Below are 14,407 nucleotides of genomic sequence, written 5' to 3'. Positions count from 1 at the left end.
GTAGACCTGTGTTCTTCTCTCCCCTTATCTCTGCATGTGCCTTCCTTCTAAAGCCATTTGCTTGATCTGATGGGAGCCCCTTTTCCAGCATCATGTTTGCTCATTGTTGAGCGGGAGTAGAATGAGTCAAAGTACACTGAGAGTAGAATTATACATGATTTTGCTTTGCCAGTATGTATGAAACTTCACTTCAAGAACTGTTCAGATGTGATAATGGATTTATACTAACATAAATTTAAGAATTAAGATGAATACTTTTCAAATATATAATCCTAGTTTCCACAACATATTCATTTGTATTTTTTTTCAAACAAGCCCTTTTTTTTGAGTTAATCAGGTCAGGAATAACTGTCTCCATTTTTCAAGCTTAGAAATATTCTGTAAATTGCCTAGGGTTGTACCGTACTATCAGAAGTGGTAAGGGGCTAAGACGCGTGCCCCTTTCCCCCGACTCTCTCATCACTGAGGTTCTGTGATGCATTATTGCCTTTTTAGTCAATCACATTTTAATTATCCTGCTCTGAAGTGATTGATCAGACAGTGTTCATATTAGCAATCATTTGGCCTTTGTGTTTAACTTGACGCTTTTCAGAATCTGGCTGATTTATTAGCTCTTAGAAATGTGAACTTCAGCTGGGTGCAATGGTTCACGCCTATTATCCCAGCACTCTGGGAGGCTGAGGCAGGAGAATCCCTTGAGCTCAGGAGTTTGAGACCAGCCTGGGCAATACAGTGAGACCTTGTCTCTACAGAAAAACAATTTAAAAATGAAAAAAATTAGCCAGGTGTGGTGGCACACATCTGTGGTCTCAGCTACTTGGGAGGCTTAGGTGGGAGAATCACTTGAGCCTGGGAGGTCAAGGCTGCAGTGAGTTGTGATCGCACCGCTGCACTGCACTCCAGAGTGGGCGACAGTGAGACCCTATCTTCAAAAAAAGAAACGTGAACTTCATTTTGTACATATTGTCTTATAATATCCATTCTGATGAAAATGCTTAACTTGTGTTGCTCTCTTTTTGCAGACAGCATCATTCAGAAAGTGAAGTGGCATTTTAACTATGTAAGTTCCTCTCAGATGGAGTGCAGCTTGGAAAAAATTCAGGAGGAGCTCAAGTTGCAGCCTCCAGCGGTTCTCACTCTGGAGGACACAGATGTGGCAAATGGGGTGATGAATGGTCACACACCGATGCACTTGGAGCCTGGTAAGTGGCTTGTTGTTCCCTGATGTTGATGAAGTGATATTATGTATTTCAAATGGACGTTGATTTTTTTTTTCACTAGAAAGCTATTTTTTGGGGAGAGGGAGTAGTATAAAATATGCTGAGAAAAATATGGGCCCATCCTGTTTCTTGGTGGCTGTTATAAAAACTTTGACTACAGGCCAGGCGTGGAGGCTCATGCCTGTAATCTCAGCACTTTGGGAGGCCAAGTCAGGCGGATCACTTGAGTCCAGGAGTTTGAAACCAGCCTGGGCAACATGGCAAAACCCCATCTCTATCAAAAATACAAAAAATTAGCCAGAGGTGGTGGCTCGTGCCTGTAGTCTCAGCTACTGCAGAGACTGAAGTAGGGGAATCACCTGAGCCCGGGAAGTCGAGGCTGCAGCGAGCCATGATTGTGAGCCACTGCACTCTAGCCTGGGTGACAGAATGAGACCCTGTCTCAAAAAAGAAAAAAATTGACTATTATGACAGTGGATTGGTTTGAGGGGAAGCTATTGTGATGAAATTCAGGAGCTGAAGAGTGACTTGGCAGGTTATTTTTGTTTTTCTTTTCCTTCTTCTTCTTCTTTTTTTTTTTTTTCAAATAGAGACAAGGTTTCACCATGTTACAGCCCAGGCTGGTCTCGAACTCCTGGGCTCAAGCCATCATCCTCCTGCCTCGGCCTTTCAGAGTGCTGGGATTACAGGTGTGAGCTACCACGCTTAGCTGGCAGGTTATTTTCTTAATTAGGGTGAAGTCTACAAGTTTATTATTTTTAAATTTTATGTTTTTATTTAAATTTAAGTCCAAGTTGTTCTGACAGAACTACAAGTTTAAATGTTATAAAGAAGATTCATTCTCTTTTTCTGTAAGTTACTTATTGAACTGTATAGATTGGTATTATATATATTATATATAAAATATATATAATATATATAAAACAATTATTATTTATATATATATATAGAGAGAGAGGGAGAATCCTTATCATCTTATTTACTGAAATGTTGTAGATCTGAAACCCCCACTCTTCTTGTTGGAGGGAGGACAATGGGGATGAGAGCGTTGGACAGGGGGCTGGAGCCAGGGCTTCTAACGTTCTCACTGTCTGGCTGTCTCTGAGACCTGGGATCTCCCTGTATCCCTGTGGATTTCAGAGACCTCATGTGAAGGAAGAGGTCTTAATGAACGTGATGACAGTGTGCTGACATTCCATGCCTTTGTCATTAATGTCATTAGCCACTCAATGCTTATCACATAACAAAGTATGATTTTTTGCATTCCTGTTTATAGTTACATACAATTAAACTAATATTTAATTAAATTGGATATTTACATTAGAAGAATTCTACAATGGCATAAGAGCTGAATCCTTTGCTAAAAGAACTGTCTACACTATAATAGTCTTAATTACTTTGTTTTTAACTGTTTTATGCTAAACTCATTTCTTGAATTTTAAAAGTGATGTATTATATTCATGGTTTTGACTTAACTTTGTGTTTTAGTTTAATGTGTTTCAACCAATACTTGGATTGGCTCTCATTCCAGTCAATAAGTGTTTCTAGTTTATGTTGAGAATAAACTTAATTTTTGTAAAAGGAAGACTGGGTAATTGATCTCCAAGATTTTCCCTTACCATATATGAATGCAGGCATATCTTTGTAATGTATGTTTTGTTTTTTAAACACTTAGACAAGAGGAGCAAATCCAGAAAGTGTCACCTTGCCCGTCTTTCTAGGACATTTTACTGTGATTTGATTTACCCTATTGTCCTGAGGCTAGAATCTTTACAGGTAGCATATTCTGTTCTAACAGTAACTTTTAATTGCTCAGTGGAAACTCTAACACACTAACAATAGGCATAAGTTGGATTGTGGCGAGGTATTTGTGTGTGTGTGAAATATAAGGGTAAGAAAGGAGTATAGCGAGAGAATGGGAGGGACACCATTTAATTGTGTGAACCAAAATCAATTTCAGTGGTTATCTTTACAGAGAAAATGAGCATTTGTTCTAATTATAGTTCTAGAAACAGCTTGTAACCTGAATAATCAATGTTTCCCTCTTTCCAGTTATTTTAGAATTTTAAAAATTGCATTTGCTGTGAATTGCTCTAGAAGTGCACGTGACATCGCATATTGTTATTGTCAGAGAAAGAGGACAAGTTGAATGTTGAGGCATATAATAGAAATGCTTTAAACATTTGACAACCAATTACAAATAAAGCCTTGGTCCTCTCTGGTAGTATAAGAAACTGTTTTATTTACTTACTTATTTAATTTTTTTTTGAGACAGGGTCTTGCTGTGTCACCCAGGCTAAAGTACCATGGTGCAATCTTGGCTTACTGCAACCTCCACCTCCAGGGCTCAAGCTATCCTCCCGCCTTAGCTTCCTGAGTAGCTGGGACTGCAGGCACATACCACCACACCTGGCTAATTTTTGTATTTTTTTTTTAATAGAGATGGGGTTTCACCATGTTGCCCAGGCTGGTCTTGAACTCCTGAGTTCAAGTGATCCTCTCACCTTAGCCTCCCAAAGTGCTGGGATTACAGGCATGAGCTACTGTGCCTGAACTTTTTTTTTTTTTTTTTTTTTTTTTTGAGACAAGGTCGCTATGTTGCCTAGGCTTGAGTGCAGGGGCGCAATCATGGCTCACTGCAGCCTCAACCTCCCAGGCTCAGGTGATCCTCCCACCTCAGCCTCCCAGGTAGCTGGGACTACAGGTATGCGTCACCATGCCTGGATAATTTTTTGTATTTTTTTTTTTGTAGAGACAGGGTCTCACTATGTTGCCCAGGCTGGTTTTGAACTCCTGGGCTGACATGATCTGCTGGCTGCCTCAGCCTCCCAGAGTGCTGGCATTACAAGTGTGTGCCAAAAATTGTTTTAGGATTTTTCAGCCTGATCCCTATTGACATTTTTGCATCAGATAATTCTTTATTTTGGAGGCTGTCCTGTGCATTCATTGTAGGATGTTTAGAAGCATTCCTGGCCTCTATCCACTAGATGCCAGTAGCAGCCTGTCTCTAGTTGTGACAACCAGAAATGACTCCAGACATTGCCAAATATCCACTGGGGGGCAGATTGCCCCTGATTGAGAACCACTGCTTTAGATAGAAAGGAAATTAAGCACTTGAAAAACCTGTGTTTGCCTGGAAAAGAGCCTTTTTCTGGAAGAAACTTTACTCAAATACCCACATCCATTCTGTCCATCATTTCTTGGCTTTTTTCCCTCTAACTTCTGCTGCTTTTACAATTAATATGTTTGTAATTCTATGTTTAACATAGTGAACCTATCATTAGTGTAGGTCTAGTTAATGTCTTCGTTTATTTTTCTTTCATATAGAAATTACTTACACTAGACACTTGTTTTTTTCCATTGTGAAGCTCCTAATTTCCGAATGGAACCAGTGACAGCCCTGGGTATCCTCTCCCTCATTCTCAACATCATGTGTGCTGCCCTGAATCTCATTCGAGGAGTTCACCTTGCAGAACATTCTTTACAGGTAACCTTTTTTTTTTTTTTAAAAAACAGTTTAAATTGAAGGACATATGATAGAAGAAAGTGATAGGGATACATTTTATCTATAAAACTGAGGTTTTATAATTTTTCAAAACTAATATGAATTTTATTATAAATTTTATTCTTTGTAGTAAGTGAATGAATATGAAGGTTGCTCTTTTATGTCTATTGTCCTAAGAGGCAGGAGGGGCCTGCCAAGATATTGGTAAGAAATGGAGAATTTGCTACAAGGACATTAGACCACCCTGTGGCTCTTGGGACCCCAGGAGTCACTCCAGGGACTGGATTATTTACCCAGGACAAAAGTTTCATTCTCTGATTTTAAGGTTCAGGCTCTTTTTCTCCTGAGAAAAGGTTGTCCCATAATCTGATTTGTATAATGCAGATGCCACCTTCCTTGTGTCTTTGTCGAAGAATTATATGTCACTAGGAAGTTCCTTCACTGGTCTGCTCATTTCAAAGGAACTTACTATTTCAGTGCTTTTTAAAAACAGTCTTAAAATTTTGAAGTATTTTAAGAAGTATTTCAAGAAGGTATCGGCCGGGTGTGGTGACTCACTCCTGTAATCCCAGCACTTCTGGGAGGTTGAGGTGGGTGGATCACATGAGGTCAGGAGTTTGAGACCAGCCTGATCAACATGGTGAAACCCCATCTCTACTAAAAATACAAAATTAGCTGGGCGTGGTGGCACATGCCTGTAATCCCAGCTACTCAGGAGGCTGAGGTGGGAGAGTCGCTTGAAACTGGGAGGCAGGGGTTGCAGTGAGCCAAAATTGCGCCACTGCACTCTAGCCTGGGCGACAAAAGCAGAACTCTGTCTCAAAAAAAGAAAACAAAAACAAAAAAGAGGAGGTATAGAACCATTATTAGCATCAACAAATAGATATTACTTTTAAAGATAGTGCCACCATACTCACACCCATGCATATAGTGGGTAAAGTCTGAAGCATGACTGTTGTTGAACCTCAGGAGACTGATGTAGACTGACCTGTTTGGAGAATGGCAGCAGGCCTGTGTTATGAGTGGTAACTGCCTGTTACCACATCCTGTCTTTGATCAATGTGTGTTGTGGTTTCTACTCTTATTGTTTATGATTGCTCTTAGCCAGATACTTACCAACTGTCTGTTTGTTTGTATACATTAGAATTAGTACCTGGCCAGCAAGATGGTTAAGACATAGTCCCTGCCTTGGGGGCTCTCATGGCCCAGAACAGTGTGTGGTGGCAATCCTAAGGAGGCGGCAGTGCCTGGAGATGGGAGGAATTAGAGAAAGCTAGGTCTTAACAGATGCTTAGGTTTCTGAGAGGTGGAGGGATTGGCGGCCCATTCCAGGTTGCAGACTTAGCACAATCACATGGGGACAGGAGGCACATGCTGTGACCAAGCTGTTGAAAACGATTGTATGCTAACCCTGATCTGGTGCACAAACAGGAACTTGTGTCTCACCCAGCCAGGGATTTTGTACTGTCAACCATACCAGACAGAAGGCAGAGTAAAGTGCTTTATGTCACAGTGTTTCCTTTCATCTAAATATCCCTTTCCTTGTGTTCCTTGTATTTGTTTTAGGTTGCCCATGAGGAAATTGGAAACATTCTGGCTTTTCTTGTTCCTTTCGTAGCCTGCATTTTCCAGGTGGGTGAAACGATATTTTGGTCAGTGGATTAAATCCATGACCTTACTTTGTTCTTCTGTTCATCTATCAGCAAGTTTCTAGATGTGATTTTTGTTCCACCAAGGTCATGGTTCACATCATGGACAATACCAAGCCCTTAGTGGAGGACCTTAGGCCCATCCTGGCCAGTCCTCTCATTTTACAGAGGAAGAACTTTGTGCTCAGAAAGGGAAAGCCCCTTGTTCAAGGCCAAGGGGCTATTGACAGCAGCAGAACAGAAACCAGCAGTTTGGATTTGACTTCCCAGAAGGGAGGGATGAGATTACATGGGGATTGGATTAGGCCTGACTAGTGAGTGGCAAGATATTGCCTTGTGCTTATTATTAGGACAGTCCAAGCACAGAAATGTCCTTCTATAAAAGTAGCATCTGTGTACATGTAGTTTTTAAAATATAGGTCTAGGCAGGCATTGTGGCTCACACCTGTAATCCCAGTACTTTTCAAGGCCAAGGTGGGAGGATCACTTTAGGCCTGGAGTTTGAGACCAACCAGGGCAACATAGCAAGACCCCATCTCTGAACTTTTTTTTTCTTTTTTTTTTTTGAGATGGAGTCTTGCACTGTTGCCCAGGCTGGAGTGCAGTGGCACAATCTTGGCTCACTGCAAGCTCTGCCTCCCGGGTTCACGCCATTCTCCTGCCTCAGCCTCCTGAGTAGCTGGGACTGTAGGTGCCCACCACACCTGGCTAATTTTTTTTGTACTTTTAGTAGAGACGGGGTTTCACCATGTTAGCCAGGATGGTCTCGATCTCCTGACCTTGTGATCCACCCGCCTCGGCCGCCCAAAGTGCTGGGATTACAGGCATGAGCCACCATGCCTGACCTCCGCAAAAAATTTTTAAAAATATATATACATATATAAGACTAGGTCAAAGAACTGCTGTTTTTTTTTGTTGTTGTTGTTGTTGTTTTAAATAGTAATACCTTCTGACTCAAACCTGTTCTTTAGGAACTGAAGCAAACATTAGAACATTAACTAGAGGGTTTTGATTAGTTATTTTCATATAAGCTGTGTACTAAGGGGTGGCATAAAGAGGTGATTTTGAGTCCCTCATAGGCAGAGTTAATTCTAGTGAAAGCGTGGCTCTAATTCTCCTTCCTTGTCCTCCATATGGAGTAGGATTTTAGCACTGTCTCTGAATACATATTTTTTCTCCCTTTTTTTAAAATTAAAATTTCTGTTCTTAGGACACTTTCCTTCTCTTCCACATACATCCTAGAATGGTTTATTCTTAAGAATTACCCAGGCCAGGTGTGGTGACTCATGCCTGTAATCCTAGCACTTTGGGAGGCCAAGATGTGTGGATCACTTGAGGCCAGGAGTTCAAGACCAGCCTAGGGAACCCCATCTCTATTATAATAAAAATACAAAAATCAGCTGATTGTGGTGGTGCATACCTGTAGTCCCAGCTACTTGGGAGGCTTAGGCATGAGAATTGCTTGAACCCTGGAGGTGGAGGTTGCGGTGAGCTGAGATCATGCCACTGTGTTCCAGCCTGGGCAACAGAGAAAGACATTGCCTAAAAAAAATGAAAAAGCATTACCTGATTATGCAAAAAGAAATTTTCAACCCATGAAAATGCACTCATTTTTTAGAAAACAAGTCTCCAAGACCTTGGACATAGCCAGTGGCAGTTTCCTAGAGCTATGTTTTAGGACTGCAGGGATTGTACAGTTCCACCTCATTCCTTCAACTGTGTTCCTGGTTGGATAGCTCACTCCCTCCCTCTGTAGATTGAACCTTTGTCAGATTGATCCATGTTCAGCGATGTCCTTTTTTTAAAAAAAAAAAAAACAAAGCATTGAACCAAAATGCCGTTTCCACCTTTTGCAGAACAAGAATGGCCCCTTTTATGTGTGATAGTCATACACAAAATACCAGTCACTCTCCCTGCTGTGAGACCTTTCCCTGACTCAGAGATGCTTTGGAAGACATGATAAGGAGGGTGCCCAAGGGAAGGGTGGTGCTCAATGTAGTCGTGGCTCAGGAGAAACCAAAATAGTAAAAGCATGGCTTTCTCTCACCAGCTTGCTTGCCTGTCCTGGCTCCCTGAAGAAAAACTTCACTGGGGGGCCAATCAGTCACGTTAGGGTCCCCTGTCTGCAGCCTGGCTGTCTGCAGCTTACGTGCAGCTCTTCTTTCTCTACTGCCAACAGCCTGGTCATTTCTGTCTATTTCTTTAACTTCTTTCAGATGTGCCATGCACTGATTCTTCCTGTGACATCTATTTCACTTTCCTTTAATCTTCCAAATCCTCACTTTCATCCAATAATTAGCAGCAGCCTAACCAGTGGGTCCACGCTTTACTGTAATGAATTCAGTTTAATCAGCTAATGTGAGGGAAATGACACTCTTCATGGAAGCTGTGGGAGGTGAATTTTGCATATGATCTAGTGGCCATTTTATCTCTGATTGGAATTCCTCTTCTGGTCTCATTTCAGTGTTATTTGTACCTGTTCTACAGTCCAGCCAGGACTATGAAGGTGGTGCTTATGCTGCTCTTTATTTGCCTGGGCAACATGTACCTGCACGGGCTGAGGAACCTCTGGCAAATCCTTTTCCACATAGGAGTGGCTTTTCTGTCTTCATATCAGATACTAACAAGGCAGCTTCAGGAGAAGCAGTCTGACTGTGGAGTATGAGGATGACACTGTGATGAATGGATTCTTTGATTTTCTTTTGAGGATCAATCTATGTTTCTCTTTCTGCTTCTCTACTTTACACTCCAGTTTCCATCCTTTTCAGCCAACTGGACTGAAAAACCAGGAATTGGGGATGTTAAACAGTTGCAGTGGAAGTCATGAGGTTGCTTGATACCCAGCCTTGGTTCTGTGCCAAGCATTACTGCAGGATCTCCAGCCAGTTCAGCACGTTTACTTAGGACAGCTGGATCTGGGGGCTCATCCAGAAAGAGCTTTATTGGAAGAGAGAAAGGAAATATTTTGGTCTTTTAAGTTGAATGATACAGTAAACCACTTGATTCAATAACACTGGTTTTAGTAATTGAGAGTTGTCTCCAAGGAACCACTTTAAAATCCAAATCAGCTTTCAGTCTAAACATAACTTGATTAGTTTTTTTTTTCCAGAGGGTCAGTACAGGATGAATTAAAAACCTAAAAATATGGTTCATAAATGTAAGCTAGATAAATTTTGTTTACATTTTTTCGATATCTTAGGTTTGATATACCTTTGGAATATTTAATTATATTTTGGATATAAATTGGACTTCATTTAGGGTGAGGGCAAACTTAAGCTGAGAAAATGGTTAAGAAATCTGAGTTTATTTAATTTATATGTAACCTTTTATAGTGGTGGGACTGTTTGGGTACAGAGATGTTTTATATTTATTTGCAGGGTATATCCGAATATTTTAAAAATTAATTGAATAACCACTACTTCTAGATGATAAGTTTGTCAGCATGAGCAGAAATGAGAATTTCAGGATTACTTACAATTGACCACAACCTGGAGTAGGTGAATGAACATGGATTCAGTGGCACTTTACAGATCCGCTTGGGAGGGGCTGCTGTCATCAGCCTTTTCAGTAGAGCTGAGTGCCTGTTGTTTTAATTATGATGACTACTGTACCCTGTGTACCTGTTCCCAGAGCGCCTCCAAAATTAATTACTCCTCTGCACCTTTCCCAGTCATCTTAATTAGCTTGAGGGCCTCATTTTTTATGAACAAGAGTTAAGTAGCTGTTAACTTTTTAAAGCTTGATAGAGATATAATTAACACATACTCTGGAAAGTTACTCTCTTTCACTGTCAAAAAATTGATTGATCACAGTTTTCCAAAATATGGTTCTGGATAAGATCCCTTAGGTTTCCCGAAATTTCAGCCTGGCTTGTTTTGTACCACGCAGGAGGTCATTTTGGGAGTTTGCTCTTTGGATTGTTCTTGGTAGAAGTCTGGAATCTGAATAGTTCAACCACAGTTGCATGGAACACTTTGAGTGTTCAACTGCATTATGTGGTCTTGATACATTTTTAAAAATCCTATTTTGATAGTTTTTAAAAGTGGAAAACCATTACAAGAGTTGAGTGGATAGGGAATGTAAGAATGTAGTTTTAGAAAAATTCAATTATATTTGGTTATCACTGGTATTGTATTGTTATTGAGCTACCTTGTTATCATTTTAAGAAAAATAAGTTTATATACTGGGAACTATGTTGGGAAAATGTTGCCATAGTAACTTTATTTTTTATAATAGAATTTTCTATTTTTGACCAAACATAAAATATCTGGATATGGGCCAGGCATGATGGCTCATGCCTGTATTCCCAGCACTTTGGAAGGCCAAAGCAGGAGAATCAGTTGAGGCCAGTAGTTTGAGACCAGCCTGGACAACATAGTAAGATTCATGTCTACAAAAAAAAAAAAATTAGCCGGATGTGATGGCACATGCCTGTAATCCCAGCACTTTGGGAGTCTGAGGCAGGAGGATCCCTTGAGTCCAGGAGTTTGAGGCTTCCATGAGCTATAATCACGCCACTGCACCCCAGCCTGCGTGACAGAGTGAAACCCTGTCTCTAAAAAGTCTGAATATGAAAATTATATGGGCAACATACTCAGACATAAACTCCAAAGTTGTCTCTACACTGATTTCACATCTGCATAATTTTCTGCATACCCAGCAGGTGAATTTTCAGTTTTTCTGGGAGACAATTTTGAAGAGATGGTGAAATAGAATGGGAAGTTAAGGAGGGGAGGTAAAATGTTTTAAATGAGAAGAACAAAAAAGCTTTAAAAGTCAATAACACTTCGGGAAGCTGAGGTGGCCAGATCACGAGGTCAAGAGATCGAGACCATCCTGGCTAACATGGTGAAACCCCATCTCTACTAAAAATACAAAAATTAGCTGGGCACGGTGGCTTGTGCCTGTAGCCCCAGCTACTCAGGAGGCTGAGGCAGGAGAATCTCTTGAACCCGGGAGGTGGAGGTTGCAGTGAGCCGAGATCGAGCCACTGCACTCCAGCCTGGTGACAAAGCAAGACTCCGTCTCAAAAAAAAAAAAAAAAAAAAAGTCGGTAAGAACGGCTTAAAAATGGACTGTTTTCTTTTCCTGTGTGGCATTGGGTTGCCATGTAGACCTGTACCCCACGTGCTTTGGGCATCTGAGCCTATGATCCATATTCAGCAGGCAGTAAAGAAACGGTCCTTGAAGATGAGTCGTTCCTGGTAATGCTTCCTGACCACCGAGGCACTACCAGAGATGTTATCCACACCAGGTCGAATGTGTGGATATCAGTTAACATCTACATGGGGTGAGATTGACTTTTGCAAACAAAAGGGAAAAGATGCACTAGAAAAACAGTACAAGTAATGACCACAAAAACATTGTTTGACTGAAATCCAGCTAGCTAAAAGAATCCTCAGCTCACTGAAGGAAGAGACTGAAAATAGGAAAGAAGTTCTGGTGATTTCATCTGAGAGAAATCCCCAGGCTTAGGTTTGACTTGGTTCAGGGTTGGAGGTTTATAGCCTCTTGTGTGATCCTTGATACCAGCCAACTGGTTCCAAATCCCAGGAGTTATCCTCACTCCACCATGGACTCACTGTTGTTGTAGCACTTTTGTTTTCCCAGTAGTTAAATGCTACCTGTGCAGCTGACATCACTGGACTAGATCTGGGAATAGATGAAATAATGTTGAAAACAAAACTTTAGAGGTGCCTTCTGGTATCAGATGCTGCAAGGCCTTGAGCATCAGAGTGTGTTAAGTCCCATCTACTGTATCAAGGCCAGAGTGTGGCTCCGTGCTCTTAGGAAGGGTTTCCCAACCACGGGGCCAGAGCCCAAAAGGTTTCCCCTTCCCTAATATGCTAATGAACGAAACATGTAAATCTGTTTTCCCCTGTTAGGCTAGTCTTACTGTGATGAGGACTGTACCTGGCTTTCCTTTTCCTGGGTGGATACAGCTGGGGCATATTCGGGTGGCATTCCCTCTCAGTACCAGAGGCCCCACTGCCTGCAGCTGGAGGCATGTGACCATAAGCTCCTGCTTTTGCTTTTTGGGCTTGCATCCCTCTTTTCTGTGAACTCTGGAGAATGCTGGAATTAAAACATTTAAGCATTTTGATTAAATGAGCTTGTTCTAGGTGCTCTTGTTCTCCAACTCTCCTGCCTCTTTCTACCTCTGCCCTATACACTCCAGCTCTGGAGACAGAGGCTGAAACTGGAGTGTCTGGAGGGATGAGAAAACCATCTTTAATTGTAACAAATGGGGTGGGTAGACGAGCTTCAGAGTGGGAGCAGATTGCATTGAGGTTCAACTCTCCCACCCATGCCTGGGAGTCAAGTCTTGGAGAGGAGTAACACTCTTGGTGGTCAGCACAGCTCAGAGTCAAAGACAACAGCCAGCAGGCCAGCAGCAAGGCTGGCTGTGTGAGGCACAGGAAGCAGGGCATAGGTAGGGAGCAGAGCTGGGGGTTCTCTCTCTGCTGGAAGATAGCAGCTGCCCCTTGGCATATGGGGGTTGCACACTGCACCTTGTAGCCAGGGCTGCTATTTGCTGTTCTGTGAAGGAGTTGGCCACTCATTGTAACATGCAGGACAGTGGCCTTCTGAGAACCTGCTGCTTGCTTGCACAGTGCAGCACAAGTGAGGACAGGCAGGGGTGGGAGCATTTATGGTGATCAGATGTGCCTGGCAAGCCCCTGTTCAGACATTGCTCACATTCCAAATGTTTTCGTGTAGAATATTGCACAGGTCTGGGGACGCTCTACCTGTGCCCTGTGAGTGTTAATAATGGTGGAGAAAGAGTGTAGCTGTGCCCTTAAGAGATAAGGTGAGGGAAAGAGTGCACCAGTCAGCTGACCGTCAGCTGGCTAGGCTCTTCACTGAGTCCTATGTCGCAGTGCACAAATCACTGCCCATCAGGCCTCAGTTTCCTCATCTGGTAAATGGTGATAACATCAATCTGCCCCCCCCCCCCACCAGGGTGCTGTTATGAGGGTCAAAAGTGGTAGTGGAGGATAATACTGGGTGAATCCATTGTGTGTGGGAGGAGAAAGGCTTTACATTCACCTGGTACATGAAGGTTTTTCTGCTTCAGGCAGCACAGCACAGCCATTTCTTCTGGCCTTTACAAAAAGGCATTTTGTTATACTACAGTGTAAACCTCATTTTTTTCACTCCAAAAGGTAGCAGCCCCTCTTCTTCCCACCCTGGACCTGCCTTTCACTCCCTGGGCACAGAGCGCATGGTACCATTGATGTTTGGTTTATTCCAGGATCCAAGGAGCTGGTTCTGCTGGTTGGACCAAACCTCGTGAGCCAGCCACCCCTGACCCAAATGAGGAGAGCTCTGATTCTCCCATCCGGGAGCAGTGATGTCAAACTTCTGCTGCTGGGGAAATCTCATCAGCAGGGAACCTGTGGAAAAGGGCTTGTCAGTGAAATCTGGGAATGGCTGGATTCGGAAACATCTGCCCATGTGTATTGATGGCAGAGCTGTTGCCCACAAACGCCTTTTATTTAGGGTAAAATTAACAAATCCATTCTATTCCTCTGACCCATGCTTAGTACATATGACCTTTAACCCTTACATTTATATGATTCTGGGGTTGCTTCAGAAGTGTTATTTCATGAATCATTCATATGATTTGATCCCCCAGGATTCTATTTTGTTTAATGGGCTTTTCTACTAAAAGCATAAAATACTGAGGCTGATTTAGTCAGGGCAAAACCATTTACTTTACATATTCATTTTAAATACTTGCTGTTCATGTTACACAAGCTTCTTACGGTTTTCTTGTAACAATAAATATTTTGAGTAAATAATGGGTACATTTTAACAAACTCATAGTACAACCTAAACTTGTATAAAAGTGTGTAAAAATGTATAGCCATTTATATCCTATGTATAAATAAATTAAATGAGGTGGCTTCAGAAATGGCAGAATAAATCTAAAGTGTTTATTAACATGTGTCTTTGCACTTATGTGAAAAATTCTGAGTTATGGATCCTTTGCTAGACAGTGTGATGTGGGCCTGACATAATGGGAGGGG

General features: G+C 41.9%; 1 protein-coding gene across 16 annotated transcripts in view; it reads left to right on the top strand.

Annotated features, from left to right (window-relative positions):
- The window catches only part of SEC22C (SEC22 homolog C, vesicle trafficking protein), a 60,615-nt gene extending 46,294 nt beyond the window's left edge, over positions 1 to 14,321 (top strand). For 9 of the 16 annotated variants that reach the window (XM_024928301.4, XM_063602274.1, XM_034956212.3 and 6 more), the window contains 4 exons: positions 1,023 to 1,202; positions 4,589 to 4,707; positions 6,292 to 6,357; positions 8,839 to 14,321. In XM_024928301.4, the coding sequence (XP_024784069.1) occupies positions 1,023 to 1,202; positions 4,589 to 4,707; positions 6,292 to 6,357; positions 8,839 to 9,039 (566 nt within the window). In that variant the 3' untranslated portion in view covers positions 9,040 to 14,321. The remainder of the gene's footprint in view (positions 1 to 1,022; positions 1,203 to 4,588; positions 4,708 to 6,291; positions 6,358 to 8,838) is intronic. The other 7 variants (XM_055109731.2, XM_063602277.1, XM_063602279.1 and 4 more) reach the window with 1 other exon arrangement.
- The last annotated feature ends 86 nt before the right edge of the window (positions 14,322 to 14,407 follow it).

This window comes from Pan paniscus, chromosome 2, assembly GCF_029289425.2.
Source record: "Pan paniscus chromosome 2, NHGRI_mPanPan1-v2.0_pri, whole genome shotgun sequence".
Classification (NCBI taxonomy): domain Eukaryota; kingdom Metazoa; phylum Chordata; class Mammalia; order Primates; family Hominidae; genus Pan; species Pan paniscus.
The sequence above is the reverse complement of the archived record's forward strand: the minus strand, read 5'-3'. Positions and strand labels throughout refer to the sequence as shown.